At 50.7% G+C, this 24,294-nt stretch overlaps 2 protein-coding genes across 5 annotated transcripts; both read left to right on the top strand.

Annotated features, from left to right (window-relative positions):
- The first annotated feature begins 1,294 nt into the window (after positions 1–1,294).
- Prodh2 (proline dehydrogenase 2) lies at positions 1,295–13,499 on the top strand. Of its 4 annotated transcripts, none has more exons than XR_015003513.2 (11): positions 1,295–1,559; positions 1,643–1,839; positions 1,933–2,071; positions 2,161–2,247; positions 6,383–6,463; positions 6,536–6,691; positions 6,770–6,936; positions 9,940–10,050; positions 10,695–11,359; positions 11,613–11,784; positions 13,271–13,499. XR_015003513.2 is itself a non-coding variant. In XM_048438390.3 (10 exons), exons 1-10 carry the CDS (start codon positions 1,386–1,388, stop codon positions 13,441–13,443), a joined length of 1,371 nt encoding a protein of 456 aa, XP_048294347.1. In that variant the 5' UTR covers positions 1,298–1,385; the 3' UTR covers positions 13,444–13,499. The 4 variants fall into 4 exon arrangements, 2 of the variants coding, with proteins under 2 accessions (XP_048294356.1, XP_048294347.1); XR_007232864.3 differs by having other exon boundaries at positions 1,297–1,559; positions 11,274–11,359; XM_048438390.3 differs by lacking the exon at positions 11,613–11,784 and having other exon boundaries at positions 1,298–1,559; positions 11,274–11,359.
- A 3,008-nt stretch (positions 13,500–16,507) lies between these two features.
- Positions 16,508–24,293, top strand: LOC125403168 (inactive serine/threonine-protein kinase TEX14-like). The gene is made up of 14 exons (XM_085686119.2): positions 16,508–17,292; positions 20,464–20,578; positions 20,874–21,269; positions 21,351–21,411; positions 21,484–21,608; positions 21,702–21,794; positions 22,156–22,491; positions 22,568–22,725; positions 22,804–22,997; positions 23,079–23,151; positions 23,236–23,312; positions 23,398–23,583; positions 23,944–24,002; positions 24,089–24,293. Exons 1-14 carry the CDS (start codon positions 17,136–17,138, stop codon positions 24,183–24,185), a joined length of 2,127 nt encoding a protein of 708 aa, XP_085542245.2. The 5' UTR covers positions 16,508–17,135; the 3' UTR covers positions 24,186–24,293.
- Position 24,294: the final 1 nt, after the last annotated feature.

Below are 24,294 nucleotides of genomic sequence, written 5' to 3'. Positions count from 1 at the left end.
CGAGGTGACACTCCCCCTTCATCCTCTTCAGTGCTGGGATTGGAGGCGTGAGCCATCACACCTGGCTCATTCTCAATGTCCCCCTCCCCCACCCCAGCTCGGTGCTGCCATGGTGTCGGGACACGTCTTCCTCCAGCGCCATTATTTGTTTCAATGTGTCTGTGGTCCCCACAGGAATTGCACCCAGTGGAATTTGAGGAGTCTCTAATCTGTGAATCTTCAGGGGTCACATAGGAAAAAAAAAAAAAAGCCATCTTGGGCATGGTGTTGCATGCCTGTAATCCCAGCACCTGGGAGGCTGAGGTGAGACAGGAGAATTGCTGTAAGTTCAAAGCCAGTCTGGGCTCTACAGTGAGGCTGTATTTTGTTTGTTTTAATACTCTAATGGACCTGGAGAGATGGCTCAGAGGTTGTGAGCCCTGGTTGCTTTTCTAGAGGACCCGAGTTCAGTTCCCAGCACCCATGTCAGCTGACTCACAGTTGCCTGTAACTCCAGCTCCGGATGGATCTGAGGCCTCTAGGTGGGTGCCTGCTCTCATAAACACAGACAGGCAGGCATGTTATTGGATGAAAGGGCTCTGCGGCGCAAACCTAAAAACTCGACAGATAAAAGCATCTAAAAACAGACAAGGGCTGGGGAGATGCCCTGAGAGTTAGAAGCCTGATAGTTAAAAGTGCTTCTTGCAGCGCTCTGAAGTTTTTATTTTATATATAAAATAAAAAACAAATAATATTTTAAATTAAATAAAGAGTTGGTGGTGTATGAACAGTTCATTCTTTTCATTTCTGTGGAGTAGGCCATCGCCTGAGCCCCTCTTCGTATACCTCGGTGTTATCATCCAGCCCATTTGGTGGACCGCTGGGTTGCTTTCGTTTGGGGTTAAGGTCCTTCTGGACATTTTTCCCTGATGCCCATGCTCATGTTCTGTAGACTACATGTCTAGCAAGGATAACAGGGATAAATGTGGACTATGCACATTTTAAGTGTGTGCAGTAACTCTACACTGCTGCTCCCTGGAAGACTAAACAATTGCAACGAAAGAGGCGAGGTTGCTCGGCTGGGACTGCAAAGCCCAACTGACTTGAACTTGAGTCCCCTGCTCTTGGGTCCAGACTCTTATTCAGCAGTGCAGGTTGGGCGCCTGAGATCTGTTGGCCTGTCAGGCTGAAGGTTATTGGGGTCTGTCACTTGGGGGGTTACCTGTCCTGACACTGTTATTCTGACCTCTGTCCCTAACCATTAATTATTAACTGCCCACCCTCCCCAAGAGCCTGCTATCCTAAAGATTTGCGCAGTTAATCAGTCACTGCCCCCTCGCTGGGCAAGGGGCATTTGGTAAATCTGCTGTCTGCCCCTGGTGTGGTGTGTGATCAGGGATCTAACAATGCTCTGGACACGTCTACCGCTCTCCTGCCACTCCAGGCCCTCTACAGCTGACTGGCAGCCTCTGCGTTTTGATGGTGGGGCCTTCCATCTCAAGAAAACAGCAGAGCTGGCGCGGGCTTTGCTGGTGCTTCGCCTATGCGCCTGGCCTCCGCTGGTTACCCATGGACTCGCGGTGAGGAGCCGTGAGGAGCCGGCGCAAGAACTGGTCTGAAATTGCCCAGACCTGGCTCTGAGCCCTCACTCCCTACCACCCAGTTTCAGGCCTGGTCTCAGCGACTCCTGGGCTCCCGTCTCTCGGGCGCACTTCTCCGGGCATCCATCTATGGGCAGTTTGTAGCCGGAGAGACAGCGGAGGAGGTGAGGGGCTGTGTCCAGCAGCTGCAGACCCTAGGACTCCTGCCTCTGCTGGCAGTACCCACGGAGGAAGAACCGGACTCCACTGCCAAGACAAGGTGAGCAGAGAGAGGGCGGGGCCAAAGGAGGATGGGATGAGGGTATGAAGGGGACTCCTAGGCTCTGGAAACTGACCTCCACTGGTCGGACAGTGAGGCCTGGTATGAGGGGAACCTCAGCACCATGCTGCGCTGTGTGGACTTGTCACGAGCTCTCGTGGACACCTCTGGCCCAGCCAGAAATACCCTCATGCAGCTGAAGGTGACGGCGCTAACCAGCCCTCGGCTTTGTGTAAGTGACAAAGTGAGATGGGGGAGGGGGACACAGGTGTGTCTACCCACCAGGCTACTCTCCTGGAGTCAGCCACCACCCCATTTCAGGAGGAGCTATCGACTTGGATCCAAAAGTCAGCAGGCTCCTCAGAGCTGAGCCCTGAGAGACTGGCAGAAGCTATGGATTCAGGCAAGGTAATGAATAGAGGTGGCCGTCACTGAGGATACGGTTGGCATGGGTAAATATGAATCACATGGGGGAGGGGCTTGGATGAGAGGCTTACCAGAGGGGGGCTCAGGACAGCAGCACTTTCTCCACAGAGAACAGGGCAAGAGGAGGTCAGTTGCTGAGCATGGCAGGACATACTTCTAATGCCAGTACTTGGGAAGCTGAGGCAGGAGGATCAAGTCTCTGTGGTCAGCCTGGGCTATGTAGTGAGACTTGTCTCAAAAACGCAGGGTGGAGAGATGGTTCAGCAGTTAAGAACACTTGTTGCTCTTGCAGAGGACCCAGGTTTCCAGCACCCACGTGGTGGCTCACAACCACACATAACCCCAGTTCCAGAGGATGCAGCCCTCTATCCCGACTGCCACGGACACCAGGCATACCTATAGTGCACATACAAACATGCAGGCAAAACACCCATGAACATAACCTAAAAACTATACATGTAGTTTTGGTGGTGGTGGTTTGTTTCTAAACAGGGTCTTGTGTATCTCAGGCTGGTCTTGAGCTCTCTGTATAGTCAAGGATGACTTTGAACTCCTGATCTTCCTGCTCCACCTCCCAACTTGCTAGAGATACAGACATGTACCACTGAATCTGGTTTAAAGAAAAAAAAATTGTTTTAGTCAATCAGCGACCACACTGGTGTGTGCTTGCTGCAGTTGACAGCGGCCACACTGGTGTGTGCTTGCTACAGTCAGTCAGCGGCTACAGTGGAGTGTGCTTGCTGCAGTTAACAGCAGCTACACTGGTGTGTGCTTGGCGCAGTCAATCAGCAACCACACTGGTGTGTGCTTGCCACATCAGCTCTAACCCAACCCCGTGACTCTTCCTTTTGTCTTGCTTTGTTTTATGAAACAGGGTCTTACAATGTAACCCAGCCTTGCCTGGAACTTGCAATCCTCCTTCTCGACCTTCCCAGGCCTGGGATGACTGATGTTTGCAGTCATGCCTGACCCTGATGAAGTCCTTGCGTCATTCATTCATTCATTCATTCACTCATTCATTCATTCATTCTTCCATTCCTTATTATTTCAGTATCCTATTGTGTGTGTGTGTGTGTGTGTGTGTGTGTGTGTGTGTGAGCATGCATGTGTCCATGCATATGTACCTGTGGAGATCAGAGGCTGGAAACAGGTACATTCCTTATTCACTCTCCATTTTTTTGTTTTCTTTTGAGACAAGGTCTCTCTACATAGCCCTGGCTGTCCTAGAATTCATCATGTAGACCAGGCTAGCGTTGATCTCACAAAGATCAGCCTGCTTCTGCCTCTCAAGTGCTGGGACTGAAGGCATTCACCAGCACACCAGCCTGTCCCATTTTATGTTTTAACAGGCAGGCTCTCACTAAACCAGGAGATCACTGTAATGGCTACACTGGCTGACAGGGAGCCCCACGATCCCCGGGTCTCCATCCCTGAAAATCTGCTAGGGTTACAGTAGCCCAGTCTGTTTGGAATACACAATTCTCCTGCCTCAGCGTTTCCAGTGCTGGGATTCTAGGCATTTGCCACTATACTGGGCCTCTTTTTTATTGTTCTGAGTTTGAAATTTTTTCATAACAAAATGTTAACAAGCAAGGCATAACTGTACACACCCAGCACTCAGGAGGTTAAGTAAGATCTCAAGTGTAAAACCATTCTGGGATACATAGTGGTATCCTGTTCAAAAACAACTAAACAAAAAGTAAACAAGAACTACAGATGTAGCTTGGGGGTAGAATTTCTCTAGAATATATCAGTAAGAGGTTGGGGGAATAACTCAGTGGTAGAGCCCCTGCCTAGAATCCCCCAGTGAGGGGCTGGGATGTGAATACGTAATAGAGAGCTTGTCTAGTCTTCACAAGGTCCGGGTTTATCCTCAGCACTGCAGGAAAACAGTTAAAAAGTAAAAAGTTCATTGTGCAGTGATCGCCCACACACCTGCCACCTTTAACGTTTAGCCACACTGCCATCCCAGTAAACCACCTTCAGATACTAGCACTCGCAATGGCCTGGCATTATTTGCCTATAAGCTGCGCATATCCTCCCGTGCCCTTTAATCCTCTCTGATGACTTGTCACCAGATGCAGGGCAAATTCTGCACAAACAGCCACTCTGCAGCATTGGGGAGGATGTGTCTAAGCGTCTGTCCTGCTGCTGTAACAAACACTCAGACGAAAGTAACTGCAGGGAGAAGGGTTGATCTGGGCTTCATTACGTGTGGTGCAGTCCATCATCACGGGAGATCGGGGCGGCAAGAGGGTGAAGCAGTTGGTCCTGTGGCATCTAGGATCAGAAAGCAGGGAGCGCCAAGTGCTCGTTTCCTGCTGCTTAGCTCCATTTCTCCATTGTGCAGTCCGGGATCCCCACCAAGGAACGTGCACCACCTCTGCAGGTGGATCTGCCTACCTCAACACAAGACAATCCTCCACAGACATGCCTGGAACGCTCGGCTCCCAGACGACCCTAGATTCTGTCAACTTGACTGTTCCAACCATCTCAGATAATAATGTCAGCATATGACTGTCTATGCTCAGTGTAGGTGCAGGGTTTTTCTTTGTCTTTGTCTTGTTTTTCAAGAGAGGGTTTCTCTGTGTAGTTCTGGCTGTCCTGGACCTCACTTTGTAGACCAAGCTGGCCTCTAACTTACAGAGATTCCCCCTACCTCTGCCTCCTGAGTGCTGGGATTAAAGGTGTGCACCACCACTGCCCGGCTGGCTTTTTCTTTTTAAATAAATCGCTTTATTTTCCATTGCCTGCGTGTGCACCACACATTGCCTGCCTCCTGAGTGCTGGGATTAAAGGTGTGCCCCACCCTCAGAGGCCCTAAGAGGCGGTAGATCTCCAGAAGCTGGAGTGACACACAGTCTCCTGCCTTGAGGAGTGGGAACTGAATTCTGGTAAAACAGGACACGGTCTCTCCAGCTCTGCAAGGCTTTTCTGAAATTTTTTGACCTGCCATGGGCTGAATCCATGGGAACAGAACCTAGAGTTGGATGGCGGGAAGCAATGGCACCTGCTGCCCATGGATCCATCTTACTCTGTGATGCTTCTCAGTGGCTGACGTCAGCTCACTCCTGCACCAGGTGCTTCAGGCTGTGAAGCACATGGGTTAGAGCTTCCTAATTGTTTAAGCTAGTTTTGTCTTTAGAATTAAAAAGATTTTTGCTGAATGAAAACTACAAATCGAAGCGGGTTTGGCTATAAACACCTCCAAACCAGCACTTGGGAAGCAGAGGGAGAAGGAGCAGAAGCTGGAGGTCATCCTTGACTACACAGCAAATTCTAGGTGAGCCTGGGGTACATGAGATCCTGCAGGGATGAACTTCAGCAAATGCACACAGTAGGGATCCCCTTCCATACATGGAGCCTTCCCATCACTGCAGAATCCCCATAAGTCAGAGGGTGAGTTTTGGGTTTTTTTTTTTTTTGATCTTTTCTTTTTTACTTGTTTAATTTTTAGGTTGGGTCTCATATAGCCCAGGCTGGCCTCTCACTCACTTTGTAGCCCAGGATAGCCTTTAGCTCCTGATCCTCCTGCCTCCATCTCCTGATAGGATTACAGGTGTGCACTGCCATGCCTGGTTTATGAGATAGTTACATGTCTTTTTTGAGACTGACTCTCACCCTTACTTTCTCTCTCTCTTTCCTTTTTTATTATCTTTTTAAATTTTACTGCTTTTATTTGTTTGTGTGTGTGTGTGTGTGTGTGTGTGTGCACGCACACGCGTGCACATGTGCACCCCTGTAAACATGCATGACAAAGCATGGAGTGGAGGGGTCAGAAAACACCTTCCCGGAGTCAGCTGTCTCCTTCCACCACGTGGGTCCTGAGACTTGAACTTGGGTCATCAGACTTCGCAGCAGGAGGCTGAAGCCACTGAGCCATCTCGCTAGCCCTCTTTTTTCTCACTGGATAGACTAGACCAGGCTTCCTCAGCCTCTCAAACCGTGAGATTATAGCACAGGTCACTACACCCTGCGAGTCACTTTCCTGATTTCCCACAAACTCTTCACTGACAGACAGACAGACACATACACACCTTACTTGTGGAAGAGGGGGCTTGGGTCCTGGAGGGAGCCAGTGGTCCTGAACACTGTCCCTTTCCCTGATGCCCCTTAGAACCTGCAGGTCTCCTACCTCAACACCGAACAGAATCAGCACCTGCAGGCCTCTCTCAGCCGCTTGCATCACGTGGCCCAGGTAACACGTGGGTGCCCTGGCTCCCCACCTTGTGGACACTGTTGGCCCTGACACCTTTCTCTCCCACTTCAGTATGCCCGGGCTCAGCGCGTGAGGCTCCTGGTGGATGCGGAATACACTTTCATCAACCCCGCCCTCTCCCTGCTTGTGGCTGCCCTGGCCTTGCGCTGGAACAGACCAGAGGAAGGTGGACCCTGGGTGTGGAATACTTACCAGGCCTATCTGAAGGTGGGCAGTGTGCTCTTAAGGGGTGTGGGTGGGGACCCAGCACCCTGACCCTCCTGAGTCTGCCTGTGCGCCCTGCAGGAAACTCGTGAACGGTTGGAGTGGGATGCTGACGCTGCACACAAGGCTGGCCTGGCGTTTGGGGTGAAGTTGGTACGAGGTGCCTATCTGGACAAGGAGAGAGCCGTGGCGCAACTCCAGGGGAAAGAAGATTGCACTCAGCCTGACTATGAGGCCACTAGCCGAAGGTAGGGACAGGGCTGAGAGGCTGTAGGAAAAATAATAAATACTATAACATGTCACAAGGCTGAGGAGGCAGCAATAGTCAGGGTTCCTATTGCTAGGAAGAGACACTGTGACCACGGCAACTCTTATAAGGAAAACATTCTATCGTGGTGGCTTGCTTATAGTTCAGAGTTCAGTCCATTATCATCACGACAGGACATGGCAGCGTTTCGGCAGACATGATGCTGGATAGGTTGATATATGGGCAACAGGAAGTAGACTGACTCACTGGGTGTGACTGAGACCTCAAAGCCTGCCTCCACAGTAACACACTTCCTCCAACAAGGCCACGCCTCCCATTAGTGCCACCACAACAGGGAAAATGTCTATTGCATGAGGATCGAGTGCCAGGGTACACACCTGTGACTCCAGCGCTCCCACATTGGAGATAAACAGATGCTCTAGGCTCACTAGGGGTCAATGCAGCTGAAACATCGATCTCTAGGTTCAGTGAGAGACCCTGACTCCAACAGTAAAGCGCACAGAGCTGGAGGAAGGTACCCAACATTGATCTCTGCGTATATAGGGAGCAAACATGTGTGTGCACGCGCGCGCACACACACACACTCACGAATCTGCATGTGGTATCTTGTTACTGTGTTGAAAAGACAGCCAGGAAGATCCCTGGAGCTCACTGGCCAACAAGTCCAACCTAATCAACAAGCCCCAGGTCCCAGTGAGAGGCCCTGTCTCAAATCACAAGGTGGAGGGTGACGAGACAGCTCAGGGAATAAAGTCCTTGTCTCACAAGCACAGTGGTGGCCGATCAGATCCCCAGAACCCATAGGAAAAGCTGAGCCGGTGTGGTGGCTACCTGTCATCCCAGACTTGTCCCCAGGGGACAAGCTGCTAGCTAGACTAGACAAAATTGATGAGCCTGGGTTCAGTGAGAGCCTGTCTTAGTAAATAAAGTGAAGATCCACTGAGAAAGACACCCAGTGTCAACCTTGGGCCACAATCCACACATGTACACATGTGCACACGAACACATACACACACACTTAAAGTTTTAAAATAGCATCTTACTCTCCTTCTGGGGGAAAGCAGGTTGCACAAGCCTGACAGTCACTCTGCCACTGAACCATGTCCCCAGCCCCTCACTGGATGATGCTAGGCAGGGACTCTACCACTGAGCCACACTCACAGTCCCTCACTGGAGAATTCTACCACTGAACTATATCTCTAGCCCTCTTTTTACTTTTGTTTTTGAAACAGAAGCTTGCTAAGTTCCCAGGGTGACCTTGAACTCACTCTGGAGCTTTGAACTTGCAATCCTCCTGCCTCATTGTCCAAAGTAGCTGGAATGACAGACCTGTACCACGAGGCCTGTATAATGAATGTCATCTTTCACTTGCTCATCACCGGCCATGGGGTTCTGTGCCAAACATCTTGTGTGTGTGTGTGTGTGTGTGTGTGTGTGTGTGTGTGTGTGTGTGTGTTCATGTCACTTCCTCTCCAGGATTTGGTTTTTTTTTTGTTTTTTTTTTTTGATTTTTCGAGACAGGGTTTCTCTGTAGTTTTTGGTGCCTGTCCTGGAACTAGCTCTTGTAGACCAGGCTGGCCTCGAACTCACAGGGATTCGCCTGCCTCTGCCTCCCGAGTGCTGGGATTAAAGGCGTGCACCACCACCGCCCGGCTCCTCTCCAGGATTTGGGACACTGTTGTTTCCCACCTGGACAGCAACGTTCTCCTTCCTCCTTCACCCCCCGAACCCCAGCTCCCTCCCAGCTTACGGCTTTCCTCTGAACATCATCATTCCTAAGGTTGCCTCCCCATTTTGGACACCTGGGTTGTTACTAATCTTCTGTAGATATATTCATCACTCTTCTTGATGCTTGACAAAATCCTCGACAGTAGCAAGTTAAGGAAAGAAGGGCTTGTTTTAGCTCATGTTTGAGGGGACAGAGTTCATAGCATCAGGGCAGTATGACAGTGAGAGGCGGCTGATCACATTGCAGCCACAGTCAGGAAACAGAGAGAACTGGATGCCAGTGCTCGGCTTATTCTACCAGCCCCAAGTTTTGTTTGCTTCGTTTGGTTGGTTTTTTGAGATAGGGTTTCTCTGTTTAACAGTTCTAGCTGTGCTGGATCTTGCTCTGTAGACCAGGCTGGTCTCGAACTCACAGAGATCCACCTGCCTCTGCCTCCTAAGTGCTGGGATTAAAGGTCTGTGCCACCATGCCCGGCTCTTACTTTCTCATTTTTTTTCAACAAGGGACTACAATACATAAAATGGTGCCACCCACATTCAGTGTGTGTTGCAGGGCGTAGGGGTTCTTTCTTTCCCAGTTAAACTTCTGTGACAGTGTCGTCACAGACATGCCAGGAATTTTCTCTTATGCATAATTCCACATCATATCGTATTGAAAATTAAGGCAACCAATTAAGACAGGGCTGGTGAGATGGCTCAGCAGGTAAAGGTGCTTGCCACCCAGCCTAATGGCCTGAGTTCCATCCCTAGGACCTCTGTGGTAGAAGGAGAGACCATGTGGAGAGACCTCCACATGTATGCTCTAGAACATACACACACACACACACACACACACACACACACACACACACACTGAAAAAAATATATTATTTAAGAAAAAAAATCCATCCATGCTATAGTGACTAATCCTGGGTAATACCATCTTGGGCGGAGACATGGTTTTGCTGTGAGACAGTCATTGGATCAGAAGCCGTTCACTGGTGGCCTTTAGAAGCCCATGTTTGTCATCCTTGTGGATGAGAGGCTAAGGCAGGACTGGGCTACACAATGAGCCTGTGTGTGAGAACAAAACAAAGTCCTGCTTTTCACACCAACGTCCATCCTGACTTCTACTAAGGAAGCTTAATAAAGATTACAAGAGAGGGCAATGACTCTAAGGAGCTCCAGCCTGAAGAACAAAGGAGGCAGGGGGCCCATCCGTCCATTGCTCTTGGTCCTCACTCCCTGGAGAGCTGAGCAGAACTTCCCCCTTCAGTTACAGTCGCTGTCTGGAGCTGATGCTGCGCCGCGTGTCCCAGCATGGTCCCCTGTGCCACCTCATGGTGGCTTCTCACAATGAAGAATCCGTTCTCCAAGCAACTAAGCGGTACGAGGCTGGGGGAGGAGAAACCAGTGCCCCATCCCTCTCTGTGACTACAAGACAGTGATGGGAAGGCCATAGTGTGGGAGGGACAATGAGGAGGTACATGGGGGGATTTTAATTCCAACCTGGCATAATGATACACACCTGTTGTCCTCAGAAGGCTGAGGCAGGAGGATCAAAAAGTTGATGCCAGCTGGGTTACACAGTAATAAGGTTTTTTAAAAAAATTAGCCCCTTCTATGCCTGTGTATGTCCTGTAGGCTCAGATGTGAAAGGCATTGCTCCTTATTTCCTGAGACATGGGGAGGACTGGGGACTCCAGAGAGCAGCTGAGGCTCAGTGGGTGGAAGTCTCATTAGCGCTCATGAGAATTGTCATTGATTTGATTTGATTTATATGTGTGTGTGTGTATGTGTGCACCCATAAATGCAAGTACCAGGGGAGGCTAAAAGAGAGTGTTAGACCCCCTGGAACTGGGGTTACAGGCAGTTGTGAGCTGCCTGGCTTGGGTACTGGTAACCGAACTGGGCCTCTCTGCAAAAGCAAGAGCTCTTTATTAAATTTTATTTTATTTTTTAAATGCTATGGATTTGGGCATTTTGCCTGCATGTGTAATGTGTGCACATGTGCCTGTCTGGTGTCTGCAGAGACCAGAAGAAGGCATTGGATTCCCTGGAACTGGAGTTGCAGACTGCTGAGTTGCCCTGTGGGTGCTGCGAGTCCAGTTCGTGTCCTCTGGGAGAGCAGTCAGGGCTTCTGACCACAGAGCCATCTCGCCAGCCCTGCAGTGGTTATTACCATCGGGTTTGGGGATAGACTCATTTCTCAGAATCTGTGGAAATTTGTCCTAGAACCAGTTTCCATGGAAACCAAGATTTTCAGATGTTCGAGTCCCACACATCAGATGACATACTATTTGAATATTTGCATATGACCCACGAACATCTTCCTGTAGGCTTGAAATCGTCATGCTTATTCATAACACCTAGACCAATGAATGTAAATGCTACATAAACAGTTACACCCATCTAAGGGGAAACCTGTGCTGGTTGGTGTTTAACACAGACCCGATCCACCCTCATATTTGATCCCCGGTTGAATGTGTGAGTGTGGAATGTGGATCCAGCTGGCCAATTGCTCGTCCTCCATATTTGAATGCTCGGGTGGCTGGCTTGCTCTTTAGATGTAGCCACTGTCTGGACTGATAATACGACCCCCTTCTGCAGTATGTGGGAGCTGGGCATTCCTCTGGATGGGCCTGTCTGTTTTGGACAACTTCTGGGCATGTGTGACCACGTCTCCCTGGCACTAGGTATGTGAATGGCCCACCCTGCACCCCCACTCCCACTCCCACCCTCTCATTCCCTCTCACCCGGAGCCCTCCTGCTGTTTCCAACCATGAACTGGCCCCGCTCTCACAGAGAACCTGCATCTGGCTCATCCTCCAGTTCTTCCCGGACAGATCAGTATTCCAGGATTTGGAGTCCTCACAGGGATATGCCCTGTGTCTTCTCTCCTGGCCTGTGCTGGTTCTTGTTTATGGTGCCATATTGCCTGTGGTTTAGGGTCCTGACTGCTGCTCCCTGAGACCTTAGACTGGATTCCTTTCCTTCTACGGGTTACTAAGGGTAACGAGAGCACTTTATTACTGGGAAGATGGCTCAATGGGTAGAGCGCCTAACATGCAAGCCTGAAGACCTGAGTTCGAATCCCCAGGACCCATGCCAAAGCTAGACAGTAAGGCAAATGTCTATCATCCTAGAATGTTTATGGGAATGGGAGGCAGAGACAGGAGGTTCCCAGTAGCTTGCGGCCGACTAGTCTAGTTTTATGTGATTAAAGAGGCCCTTCTCATGCAAGGTAAAAAGGAGAGAAACAACCCCCACAGGTTGTCCTTTGACCACACGCACACACACACACGTACACACACATAGGCACACATGCACACCCCACAATACAGAGACGTTATTGTTTTCAAAGACCACTTTGCTCTCAGTCCACACTGCCAGTGTTTTCTGTTGTTTATTTGTTTTTGAGACAGGGTCTTGTTATGCGGCCCTTGCCGACCCGAACTCCCAAGTTGTTGGCCTCAAACTCACAGAAACCCTTCTGCCTCTGCCTCCTGGGTGTCGAGGCCTCTTTCGATACCTTGATACAAATTTAGGCTGTCACTGTGCGTACAGGCTAGCCCATGACTCCAGAAAACAGCAGTGATGAATTTCTCTGGTGTCTTTGGCTCTAACCCATTCTCTAGGAGTGTAGAGAAGTAGGGGGGCTTCTCACTGACTCTCCCTCAGAAGGTACAGCTTTTCTGAGTTCTAGCTTAATGTGGGGCGGGGTCCTTATAATGCTAAGCTGAGTCAGGCTCACATGTAATTGCATAATATGTTAGGTTATCCAACATTAATCAGATTTCTCCTTCAGGGAAAGGGTGGCTTCCTGTGTCCCCATCTCTCGGAGTTTTTGCTTTATTTTTTTTAATGATTTTTATTGAACTCTACATTTTTCTCTGCTCCCCTCCCTGCCTTTCCCCTCCCCCCTTCAACTCTCCCCCAAGGTCCCCATGCTCCCAATTTACTCAGGAGAGCTTGTCTTTTTCTACTTCCCATGTAGATTAGATTTATGTGAGTTTTTACTTTCTTTATTATTGAATTAGTCTTCTTGCTCTCTTAGAAGTATCCTTTTTTGTTTGCTTGTTTTTTTGAGGCAGAGTTTCTCTGTATCTCTAGCTGTTCTGGAACTCACTCTGTAGACCAGACTGGCCTCAAACTCACAGAGATCCACCTGCCTCTGCCTCCCGAGTACTGGCATTAAAAGCGAGTGCCACTACTGCCAGGTCTTAGCATTATCTTAATAAACTGAGATTTTTTTTTTTTTGCTAGATGTGGTGGTACAAACCTGTAATTCTAGTGTTCAGGCGGCTGAGGCAGAAGGATTTGGGACTAGAATTGAGCCTGGATTACATAATAAAAGCCAATCTCATATCAACCAATCAGAAAGAAAGGAAGGAAATGAGGAAGGGAAGGATGGACAAGAGGAAAATTGTTTCTTTTAAATGTTTGTTGTAGAGCGTTTTAGTAGTGAATTATGTCTAACTCACCTGGTCTGCCATGTTCTGAGCAAGGGAAATAGCATTTGCTGCCGATGCCCAGGAACCTCTCTCTGTCTCTGTCTCTGTCTCTCTCTCTATCAACCCACACTCTGCCAATACTCTTCCCAACAGGACAGGCTGGATATGTGGTATATAAGTCTATCCCCTATGGTTGCCTGGAGGAGGTGATCCCCTATCTGATCCGGAGAGCTCAGGAGAACCGGAGTGTGCTGCAGGGTGCCCGCCGGGAACAAGCACTGCTCAGCCAAGAACTGTGGCGCAGGCTGTTGGGAAGGAAGGCCTGAGGGTTACTCCATCAGCACGTTAGGGCCATGTGCCCAATAAAGGTCTCGAGACTCTGCCTTTGCCTGTTTCTCCCTGGAGCCGCCTCCTTGGGGAAGGGCTGATGCTGGCCTTGGCCAACAGAGCTCAGATAGGTGGGGCATGTCTGAAACTCAAGAGATCTTTAGTCCTACGTGGTGGCTCTTGGGAGGCTGGGGCAGGAGAATCATGGGCTACACAGTGAGTTCCAGGCCATCTAGGGCTACATAGTAAGGAAGAAGAGGAAGAAGAGGAGGAGGGGAGAAAGAATGTGTGTGTGTGTGTGTGTGTGTGTGTGTGTGTCTTTAGATGGCCCAGGGTGATAATGACTTGAGGCTGTCTATCCTTCAATGAACTTGGTCAGGGTTTTATTCAAGAATTCTTTCCATCTCAGAAGATGTGCAATAAATAACGCAGATGAAGAACAGGCACTAACAAAAGGCTGGGCCAAGGCCATGTGCCCAGAGGGGAAGACCATTCCTTCAGCCAATAAGCACCGATGAACAGGCTGGGGAAATGTCTCTGTCAGGAAGATGTCTGATGACAGGAGGACCTGAGTTTAACCTCCAGTCGCCATATAAAATTCCAAGCATCATGTGTGTACAGGCTGAGACAGACAGATACCGGTCTGCCAGCCTGGCCCAATTGGTGAGACACAAGTCCCAGTGGGGGATGTTGTCTCAAAAAAAAAAAAAAATAGTACCAGGAAGCTGTCTTCATTTGGGTTTTTTTTTAATGGAGTACAGTATTAGGTGATTTTTTTCTTTTTATTTATTTAATTTTTATTATGTATACATTAGTCCATCTGCGTGTATGCCTGCAATCCAGAAGAGGGTACCAGACCTCATTACAGATGGTTGTGAGCCACCATGTGGTTGCTGGGAATTGAACTCAAGACCTTTGAAAGAGCAGGCAATGCTCTTAACCACTGAGCCATCTCTCCAGCCCCATTTGGATTTTCTATTGTTGTGAAGAGATGCCATGACCACAGCAATTCCTATAAATAAAACATTTAATTGGAGTGACTCACTTAAAGTTTCAGAAGTTCAGTCTATTATCATCAAGATGGGAAGCATGGTGGCATGCAGGCAGACATGGTGCTGGAACTGAGAGTCCTACATCTTGCAGACAACAGGAATGCTAGGCAGTATCATGAGCTAAAACCTCAAAGCCCACCCTCACAGTGACACACTTTCTCCAATAAGGCCATACCCACTCCAATAAAGCCATATCTCCTAATAGTGCCACTCCCTGTGAAATTGTGAGGCCCATTTACATTCAAACTACCACAGAAGCACAGGTAGGAATATTTCAGGTTCAAGACTAGCCTGGACTACATCGTTACGGCTTTACGAGCTCTTACCTGCTCCTTTCTCATTGTTGTCCACAAGCAGCCTGGCTTGTACTCAGTAGGTTAACACATGGTCAGCTCTGTGTGGGAGCTGCTGGGGTCAACTTGTTAGACGTCCTGGGTTCATGACAGGGCTAGAGGATTTTTCAGGCTGAAAGAAATAGGCACCCACTCCAATGAACCAAGTTCATCCCATGTTATAGTCTTGAGTACCCGATTGTCAAAGGAGCAATGTTGAGTCGGTAGTCTCATTCAAAGTTTGTGGCAGGAAGGGTCAGACATGGCATGCGGGCAGAGATGCCGAGCCTTTCACCCCTTCTCCCACTCATTGGTCAATTTCTACAGCATCCAGGTGAGTGTGGATATTTTGTGGATGTGATAATATGAGCCTAAAATACCAGCAATGGGATCTAAGACTGGAGGTTGCAAATTCAAGGTCAGTTGGCAGTACCTAGTGAGACACTATCTCAAGCATGTGTGTGCATGTGTGCGAATTCATACATGCGTGTGTGTGTGTGTGTGTGTGTGTGTGTGTGTGTGTGTGTGTTTAAGCAAGAACAGTCTTCAACATTTTGGGGACTTGTTTCTTTGTTGAGATAGGGTTTATACTGTGTATCCTAAGCTGCTCTTGAACTCCTGGGAATCCTACTGCCTCAGATTCCTGAGTGCTTTGGAATCCAGAAACGAGCCAATAAACCTGTCTCAAGTTTCTGCAAAGTAACCAAGACAATTGTTACCACAACCCCAGGTCAAGAGTATTATTCTCAGTGGAGTTAGTGGAAAGTGGTGTTAGAGGCTTGGGCTTTCTAAGAACTCTTGTGTTCTGTGAGTGTTGTTGAGAGACACAAGGAGGGAGATAGAAGGGAACGCTTCGTGTTTAAATGGTAACCAGTTAAGGACCCAGAATTTGTCTTCTGTCTCCTTTCTGTCTCCTTCCTTTCCTACCTGTTTCGGAGACTGGAGGAGCTAGGAAAGAGTGGGGACTGGGATGGAAAGGAGGGGAGGGGCTTAGAGAATGCGACATGGGGCAGGGATGGGAAGGAGGTAGCAGGGGCCCGGGAGAAAGCACAGTGTGGGGATGATCCTGAGGACCGGTAGGCTTGACGCTTGACGGTCCAGGTGATGTCTAAAGGGAGGGATCCTGAAGGGCCCTCAGGTATGGGGCTCAGGGAAGGGATTGGAAATAGTCATGGGGTGGGTGTGCATGGAAATAGAGTCAGGGATGAGGAATTGAGGTTAAGAGGGTCCAGGAGGAGCTGGGCAGTGGTGGTGCACGTCTTTAATAATCCCTGGTCTACAGAGCGAGTTCCAGGATAGGCCCCAAAGCTACAGAGACAGACCAATTTTTTTAAAGGGTCCAAGAGGGTGTGGCTGGGAGCTGGAGGGATGGCTGAGCTGTTAAGAGTACCGGCTTCTTTTCTAGAGGTCACAGACTGGATTCATAGCACCCACATGGCAGTTCACTGGCCCCTTTAGCCCTAGTTCTAGGGGATTCTGTTCCCTCTTTTGTCCACCATGGGTGCTAGGCTGCCGCCTGGAGCACTTACACACATACAGGCAAAATAGTCACACACGTAAAACTAAAATTACAAAAATTAGAGACACTGAATAACTGAAGTTCTGGAGCAGGCAAGGGGGAAGGAGAACCCGCTGAAACCACTTGGGCCGACATCCCGGTCCCCACCTGCTACAGGATGGTAGGGCGGCTTCTTAGAGTAGGCTACTGCGCAAGTGCAAGATGGCAGGAAGCAGCAGGCGAACATGCGCAGATTGCCACCACTGTATCATAGTCACGTGACAGCCACAATTGCGCCCAACGGTAGGTACCAAGCCATCTGGACCAGAGTCCAGGGCTAGAGCGATTTGGAGCTTTCGAGACCCTCGGCTTTTCACCACACCCACTTCAGCCCCACACTTCACCCAGCCCCAGTTCAGCTGCCCTTTCGTTCAGACCCCATCTCTATTCTGGGAACCTATGACCTCCCCAGCTCGCGGGCCCCACCAGCACCCTTCAGAGCCTCCTAGATCTTTTATAGTGCAGTGCCTCTCCCAGGCTCAGATTCTGCCCATAGCCCCCGTGAATTTCCCTGGAATGCCCACCCTGCCCTAAAACTCCCACTATCACTTCTGACCCCTTGAGCTCCTTGGGCCCCTTGGGCTCTGGTGTATGGCTCCCTAGTTGGGTCTTCCAGACACCTCCTTTCCCATCAGACCCTCCTGAATCCGCTTCTCAACTACAGGACTCCCACACTCAGCCAGCCCTATTGGCCTTCGCATCCACTCTGCCCTCAGGAGCCTTTCTAGCCGACCCCATCTCAGGAACTGATGGAGACAGTAAACAAGCTGCGGATGCATTCGCAGGCCTCACGCTTCCCGGTGGAGCTGGGCACCGTGAGGGATCCAGATGCCCAAGTGGGCCGTCTGCATCGCCTAGCTCTGGCTGGAGGCCCATGCTGGGGCCTGGCCAGGCTCCTGCGCAGAGGTGAGATTCAGAGTGAGAAAAGAACCAGCGAGCACCATGGAGCAACAACTTCCTTTGACCAGTTCATAACTGGGTCCTATGTTGTCGCTGCTACCTGCTGTGTGCCAAGATCTATGGTAGAAATGGGATATAGGGTGAATCTGGCCTCTGGATCACCGGGAACGAAATATAGTCAGTCGATGGGGAAGGGATTCACTGGGTGGGATAGGAAGCCTCACAGTGTAAGCCATTCTACAGAAAGGTGGGAGAGGAGACCCTTGGAAACTGGAATGGCCTGGGCAAAGGCCCTGGCGTCAAAGTGAACTGGGCATGTGTGTGACCAACCATACTCAGGGAGAAGCTGAAGAGATATTGGATCCAGACAATAAAGAGCCTGAGATCCGCTGTTTGATGTTGAGTCATAGGTGCTGCCGTAGAGAGAAAGAGAAGCCCACTAAGATGCTAAGCCTTCATTATCCAAAAGAGCAGAGGGGTCTAACCCTCTCAGAAAGGACTGACGCCCAGCTAGCTCACTCCGGTTACTTTATTCAATTACAAGCTTGATTGGGGCAGGGAAAGGTTCCAATTATCAAAGTCATCTTGCCCTTGCTGCCCATGAAAGCAGACAACACACATCTCAGTTCCTTTTGATTGTGGCTTAAGAACTCCAGGTCTGCCAGGAGTGTCTTTGGATCAAGGTCAGTGCCGCTGCAAGCACTCACGTACCACCAAGAGCAGACTCTCCAGAGAAACAACTCTTCAAGGTTCACACAACCTCAAAACAATGTCTCAGCCCCTACTGATTAACCCTAATGTGGCAGCGACTCTGCCGGACACAAGACTTTGCTTCTTTGTCGCTGCGAAGATGTAGGGTGTTGTTGGATTTTGTGGTTTGACGGGAAACAGGAGTAGGGAATTGACACTCCAATGAGCAGTCAATGGTTTCACAAGTTCCACTGATTTTTGTAAGCTGATTATCTGACCACTTTCTAAACTTGTTTAATAGCTCTGATTGCTGGCTGCGTCTTAAGTTTTTGTTAGCTGAAGAGAGAAAATAGCCATCATGGTGCACAGGCCACTCCAGTCCTCGGGAGGCTGAGGGTGAAGGATAGAGAGTCTGGGAGGAGCCTGTGCTAATGAGACCCTGTCTCAAAAAAAAAAAAAAAATTCAACTCCCAAACTACTGTTGTCACTTGGCACACACTTTATTTTTTATATTTAAGGAATTAAATCTGTTTTTTAAACTGTCATGCTTGCTGTTGGGGTTTATAATAATAGCTGGGTGATGGTAGCCACCTTTAATCCCAACACTTGGGAAGTAGAGACAGGTGGCTCTCTATGAGTTCGAGGCCAGCTTGGTCTACAAGAGTGAGTTCCAGGGGCTAGAGATATGGCTCAGTGCTCTTCCGGAGGACCTGGGTTCAATTCCCAGCACCCACATGGCAGCTCATAACTGTCTGTCACTCCAGTTCCAAGGGATCTGACACCTTCACACCAATGCACATAAAATGAATCTAAATAAATTATTTTTTTTTAAAAAAAAGCAAGTTCCAAGACAGGCTCCAAAGCTACAGAGAAACCCTATCTCAAAAAAACAAAACACTATATGTATATATGTATGTGTGTGTATACATACATGTGTATATATATGTATATATACAATTATATTAATAATTAGTAATTCCCATCTAAGTTTTCTGATACAAACCACTAAATTTCATCTATTTACCTTTTCTTTTCTTTTTGTATTTTTTGTTTTTTTGTTTTTCAAGACAAGGTTTCTCTGTGTAGCCCTGGCTGCCCTGGAACTCACTCTGTAGACCGGGCTAGCCTAAACTCACAGAAATTCACCTGCCTCTTCCTCCAAGGGCTGGGATTAAAGGTGTGCACCATCACTACCCAACTAATTTCATTTTTTCTATATCTATAAAGTTAAAATGTGAATTTTTTTCTTCCCACTGGTGCTAGGGATAGAATCCCTTATTCATGCCAGGCAAGTACTCTGCCACTGAGCCATGCCCCAGCCCCTCACTGGGGGATTCTGGGCAAGGGCTCTACCACTGAGCCACACCCCAGCCCCTCACTGGGGGATTCTAAACAGGGGCTCTACCACTGAGCCACACCCCAGTCCCTCACTGGGGGATTCTGGGCAGGGGCTCTACCACTGAGCCACGCCCCCAGCCCCTCACTGGGGATTCTAGGCAGGGCTCTACCACTGAGTTGTACCTTCAGCCCAGGACATATAAATTTTGTCCTTTATAAAGTTCTTTTACTCTGACGAGTTTTCTTACGTGGAAGCACACCTGCTTTCTGGGGATAAGTTAGGGTTACTTAGGTTTTCGCCTGTGTGATCATAAATGGAATCCATTCATAGTTCTACTTTCTGGTTCTGGAAACTGTCATCCAGCTTTGGAATTAAGGGCCAGGTGGGCCTCATAAAACAAGCGTCACCTCTTTGTGTATTTTGGTTTTGGAACTTGTTTGGGATGATCTAGTCCTTGCAACAATTTGTGTTTTAGGAAGATGCCTTCGGGGAACAGGTTGAGAGTGGAAAACCAGTTAAGATGTCTTTGCAGAAGATGATGGCTGGGCTGTGAGGAAAGTGTGAGGCAGAGACTGTGGTGCTCAGAGGATCTGGAAGGGGCCACATTTGGTCCTGATTTCACACACATCCTGGGAAGGATGAATATTTTAATGGCTGACAGATGTCTCACCTCGTTCTAGCTCTGTGGAGTTACTTCTAGTGCCCTGTGTTGAGGCGCTAGTTCCAGGCCACAGAAATGGAGTTGGGGATCAAGGCGTAGGTGTGCTGCCATCAAGTCCTTGGCTGGGACAGCACCAGAGGGGGGATGCACAGAAAGGGGAAGAACAGGCACCAAGCCAAAGAAAAACAGTGGAGGCTGGGCTGGCCGGGGGCCTTACTGAGTCGCGAGGCATGTAACTCAGCTGATAGCATGCTTGTTCACAGTGCTCAGCACCCTGGGTTGACACCTCGGCACATATAAGCTAGTCATGGTGGCTGGTAAATCCCAGCAGCACTCAGAGGCAGGAGGAGCAGAAGTTCATGGTCGTCCCTGGGTACATACTAAGTGCCAGGCTAGCCTGGAATTCATGAGATGTGTGTTGCCTGGTGGCCAGAGAGACTTCCAGGAGTCTGGAGTGAGCACAGGTTTAGACTTTGCTGTCCCTCAGTTGTCCAGGTAGATGGTGAGAACTCTGCTGGGCAGACCGGGCTCTTCCTGTCCGCACTACTGGGCCATACTTCTACTGTGCGCCTGCTACTGGCCTTTGGGGCCAACCCCAACCAGTGAGTAGACAAGTGCCAGTACCCCAACACTCTCAGGCCACAAATCGCCTTCCAGAGCCCAGTGCCTTCCCTGGTCTCTGGGTTAACCTCTTCTGGCTCCCCAGTGACTGTTCTCATTCTGGTGCCTTCCAGAGTTCCCAAAGATCCTCCCCCTCCCACACTGACCCCCCTGAGTTCTCATGTAACCCGCTTCCCAGGACTTCTCCCTTCCACTCAGCCCCCATTCAGCTCCCTTTTGTGCCTGTCTCCTCCCCTTTCTTCATCCATCCCACCCTTGCCCCTGGTTCTGTCCCAGCCGCTGCCTTGATGGCAGCACACCTGTGCATGCCGGTGCCTTCTCAGGCCGAGGGCTGGTGGTGTGGCACCTGCTGCAGGCAGGAGGTGACCTGCGCCTGCGTGACCGGCAAGGTCGCACGCCAAGAGACTGGGCTGAGCAGGGTGATGCCAAGCAGAGCTGGGAGGTAAGAAGTGGCCAGGGTACGTTAGAGTCAGCAAGGCCAGCATGGGCGCCCAATCTCACCCTGTGTCCCACCCAGGTGCTGGAGCTGTTGCGGTGGTGTCGTACCCACATGTCAGCGCTGGTGCAGAGTGGGGAGTTGGCATCCACTGTGTCCCCAAGTCAATTACAAGCTAGCTCTGGACACAGCCTGTGTGGCACCCTGCCCTCACTCAGGCTGGCTCGGGCAGACAGGTAACAGTCCACATTCTTGAGCCTTCCGGGCCAGCACACCCAGTGACCCCATGCTTACCCTCAGCCTGCCCTTTATCCTAGGGCACTGAGGCAAGGGCAGATCAGGAGATCCTCCCAAACCCCAGCCTTGGGGTTTGGCCAGGTAAGAGGGAGAGGATGGGAGAGCAGGGACCCCTGCATCCATTTGGTGCTCAAAGCCCTGCTTTTTCCTCAGCTGAACAGCCTGCAGCCACCGGCACTGATAATGGGCATCCCTCTGGTAGACCCCAAAGAGCTAGTACCAACCCAGGGTGAGCCTGACCGCACCTACAAGAGCAGTTCTCATACCTTCATGGCCAAGTGAGAACCCTTCCATGCCTCGAGAGCCCATGCCTCCTGCTTCCCTCACAAAGAAATCCTGCCCATGTCACTCACCTGCTGCCCATTCCCTAGCCTCCTGTGGAAGGGCCACCCTGTTACTGTACGTCAGCTGAAGACCCCAGAAACCCACCCTGACGTGCTGCTGGCTGACCTTCAGCACTGCAGGTTACCAGTCCCAGATGACCGCTGACTCCAGCAGTCCATAACCAAGAGGATGTGGTACTGGCCATGGTTGTAGTTAAGCTTCGTCTCTGGGCTAGCATCCAGCATGGAGCCCTCCAGCTATAATGACACCCTCCCATAGAGTGGTACCCAGAGAGGAGGAAGGGATGGGAGGGCACTTAGGCTGATACAGACTGGGGCTGACCTGTCACTGCTAGGCTGTGATGGAGGGTCTCAATGTTTTCTGCATGGTGGCTGGTGAGACAGTCTTCCCCTGGCCCTGGTAGGTGGCCTGTGGCCAGAAGCAGCCCTCACCTTGAGCAGGTGGGGGACATTCTGAAGGACCTGCTCTGCTCCCTCCCAGCATCCTGCACCACCCTGGCCTGCTGCTGCTGATGGCAGTGAGCCCCTCAGAGGACCTGTCTGGACTCAGCCTGCTCTTTGAGCCAGTGTGGCTGGGCTCCCTTTATATCCTGCTGCATTCCGCAAGAGCGGTTGAGGAGGGTTCCCGAGCCCTGCCAGGCCTGCTGCCCAGCTCTCTGCTGCTACAGGTGGTGGAGGCCCTGTTGTTCCTGCAGTCCCGCTGCTGGGCCCATGGCGGCCTCAGCTCTCATGCTGTACAGCTAGTGCGACCAGGCCTGGTTAAGGTGAGCCACCTAGAACACGGGCGTCCGCTGAACCAGCCCAGGCTGCAGCCCAGGTGAGAGCCTGCCCCCATGTCTGCCCTATCTCCCTCCTGGCAGCCACTAGCTCACTAGACCTTTTGACCTCCCCAGGCTGCAACGGGACTACCCCCAGGGAGACCCAAGTCCAGGGCTTCCCCCACCCCCTGAACTGTACCCATGGCTACCACTTGAGCTGATCCGTGGTGACATGCCAGCCCCTACCTCAGACCTCTACAGCTTCTGCATCCTGGCCCAGGAGGTCTTCACTGGTCAGTGGCTCACCCTACACTTACTGCCCACCCTGGAGACAGCACTAGTGTGGGTCTCCTCATGGTCCTTCTTCACAGGAGCGCTGCCGTGGGCTGGGGGAGAGGGACTGGAGGTGAAGGCAAAGCTGGAGGCAGGTGAGAGCCCGGCCCTGGACCCCTTGCTGCCAGCTCCTTATCAGGCCTTGGTTCAAGCGGGGCTGGGCCTAGAGCCTGCTGACCGCTGGGGCAGCTTGCAGAGCACTCGGTACCTATTGCGAAAGGCCATGGCCAAGGTACAGGAAGGTCAGAGTGGCTTGGGTACTTATGGAACCCCAGGGAGGGCCCATGTCATCACATCTCACCTCTTTCTGTAGGACTCAGAACCCAAGGTCAACTCCCCAGCAGAGTGGACAGCACTGTCTCCTGTAACCCTGGGTTCCCTGCCAGGTTAGAGGGTACAGATGATGATGGGGTATTCTGGACACGGTGGAGGTGTGCATAACTTTCCAGCCATCTGCTCTGTATCCCCAGAGCATCTGTACCGTGAAGTGACCCCCAAGGCCAAGGCCAGATCAAGGCTTGTGCTCCCTTTCCCAGACCCTTCCCAGGTAGGAAGCAGAGGAATGATCAATATCCAAAGGAGGTATGGGGACCTAGACAACCACGCTAGTTCCTTGCCTTTGTTTTCTATAGGCCCTGGATAGTTCTGAGGTCACATATCACAGCAGAGTCCAGCAGAATACAGCCTGGGACTCGGGCAGCAGCTTGACTCTAGGCAGCAGCTTCAGCCCCAGCTCCAGTCTTCATCTGGACCCCAGCTCTGGTGTGGGCCCCAGCCCCAGCTCCAGCACACACTGTTGCCTGGAACCCATCTCAATAGTACGGATACCCCTACTCCATTACTAACCTGCACCCTAGCCTCTGACCTGTGATTCCCTGAGCAGTCCTGCTTCCCCCAAGGCCCTGACCTGCCCACCGGCCTTCTGGAGCCAGCCTCCCTGCTGGGGACCCAGAGCTCTGAGGAGCAGGGTGAGAGGAAGTTCTGCCAGGACCCAAGCTCTGCAGGGGCAACTGTGGCACATATGGGACTGCTGTCCTGGACCCCCACCCCTGCGTGCTGACAAAGAGGCTTCAATGCCCAGAGAGCTGCTGCCAGGGAAGGCCATGAGTAGAACACCCAAAGCCCCAGGCTCTAAGCCTCTGTGGCAGCTGGTGGCAACTTGACCTTTCCTCCCACAGAAACCTGATAGTGAGGAGAGTGAGCTGACAGAAGGCAGTCTCTTCTGCAAGCTACAGGAGTAAGATACACAGGCTGTGGTGGGCGGCCCTGGGCCCCTCCCTCACCCTGAACTAAGCCCAGTCTGTCTGCCCTACTGCTGCTCAGGATGAATCTGCTGGAGGAGATCATGGCAGAGCTGCAGAATAAGTGCCACCTTGAAGACACTCCCAGGCTGAGCCCCACTCTTAGCCCAGACTCCTAGGGTGCCCACAGCTCTCCCTGCAGACATTACCCTGGGAGCCTTCCCAGGACTGACCCCATTCCTCAGTGTCTGCCTCAAAACAAAGAAAGTCCCCGGTTTATCTCTTCAT

The sequence above is a fragment of the Myodes glareolus genome, chromosome 1 (assembly GCF_982192425.1).
Source record: "Myodes glareolus chromosome 1, mMyoGla1.1, whole genome shotgun sequence".
NCBI lineage: Eukaryota > Metazoa > Chordata > Mammalia > Rodentia > Cricetidae > Myodes > Myodes glareolus.
Note: the sequence above shows the minus strand (reverse complement) of the source record. Positions and strands in the feature narration are given on the sequence as shown.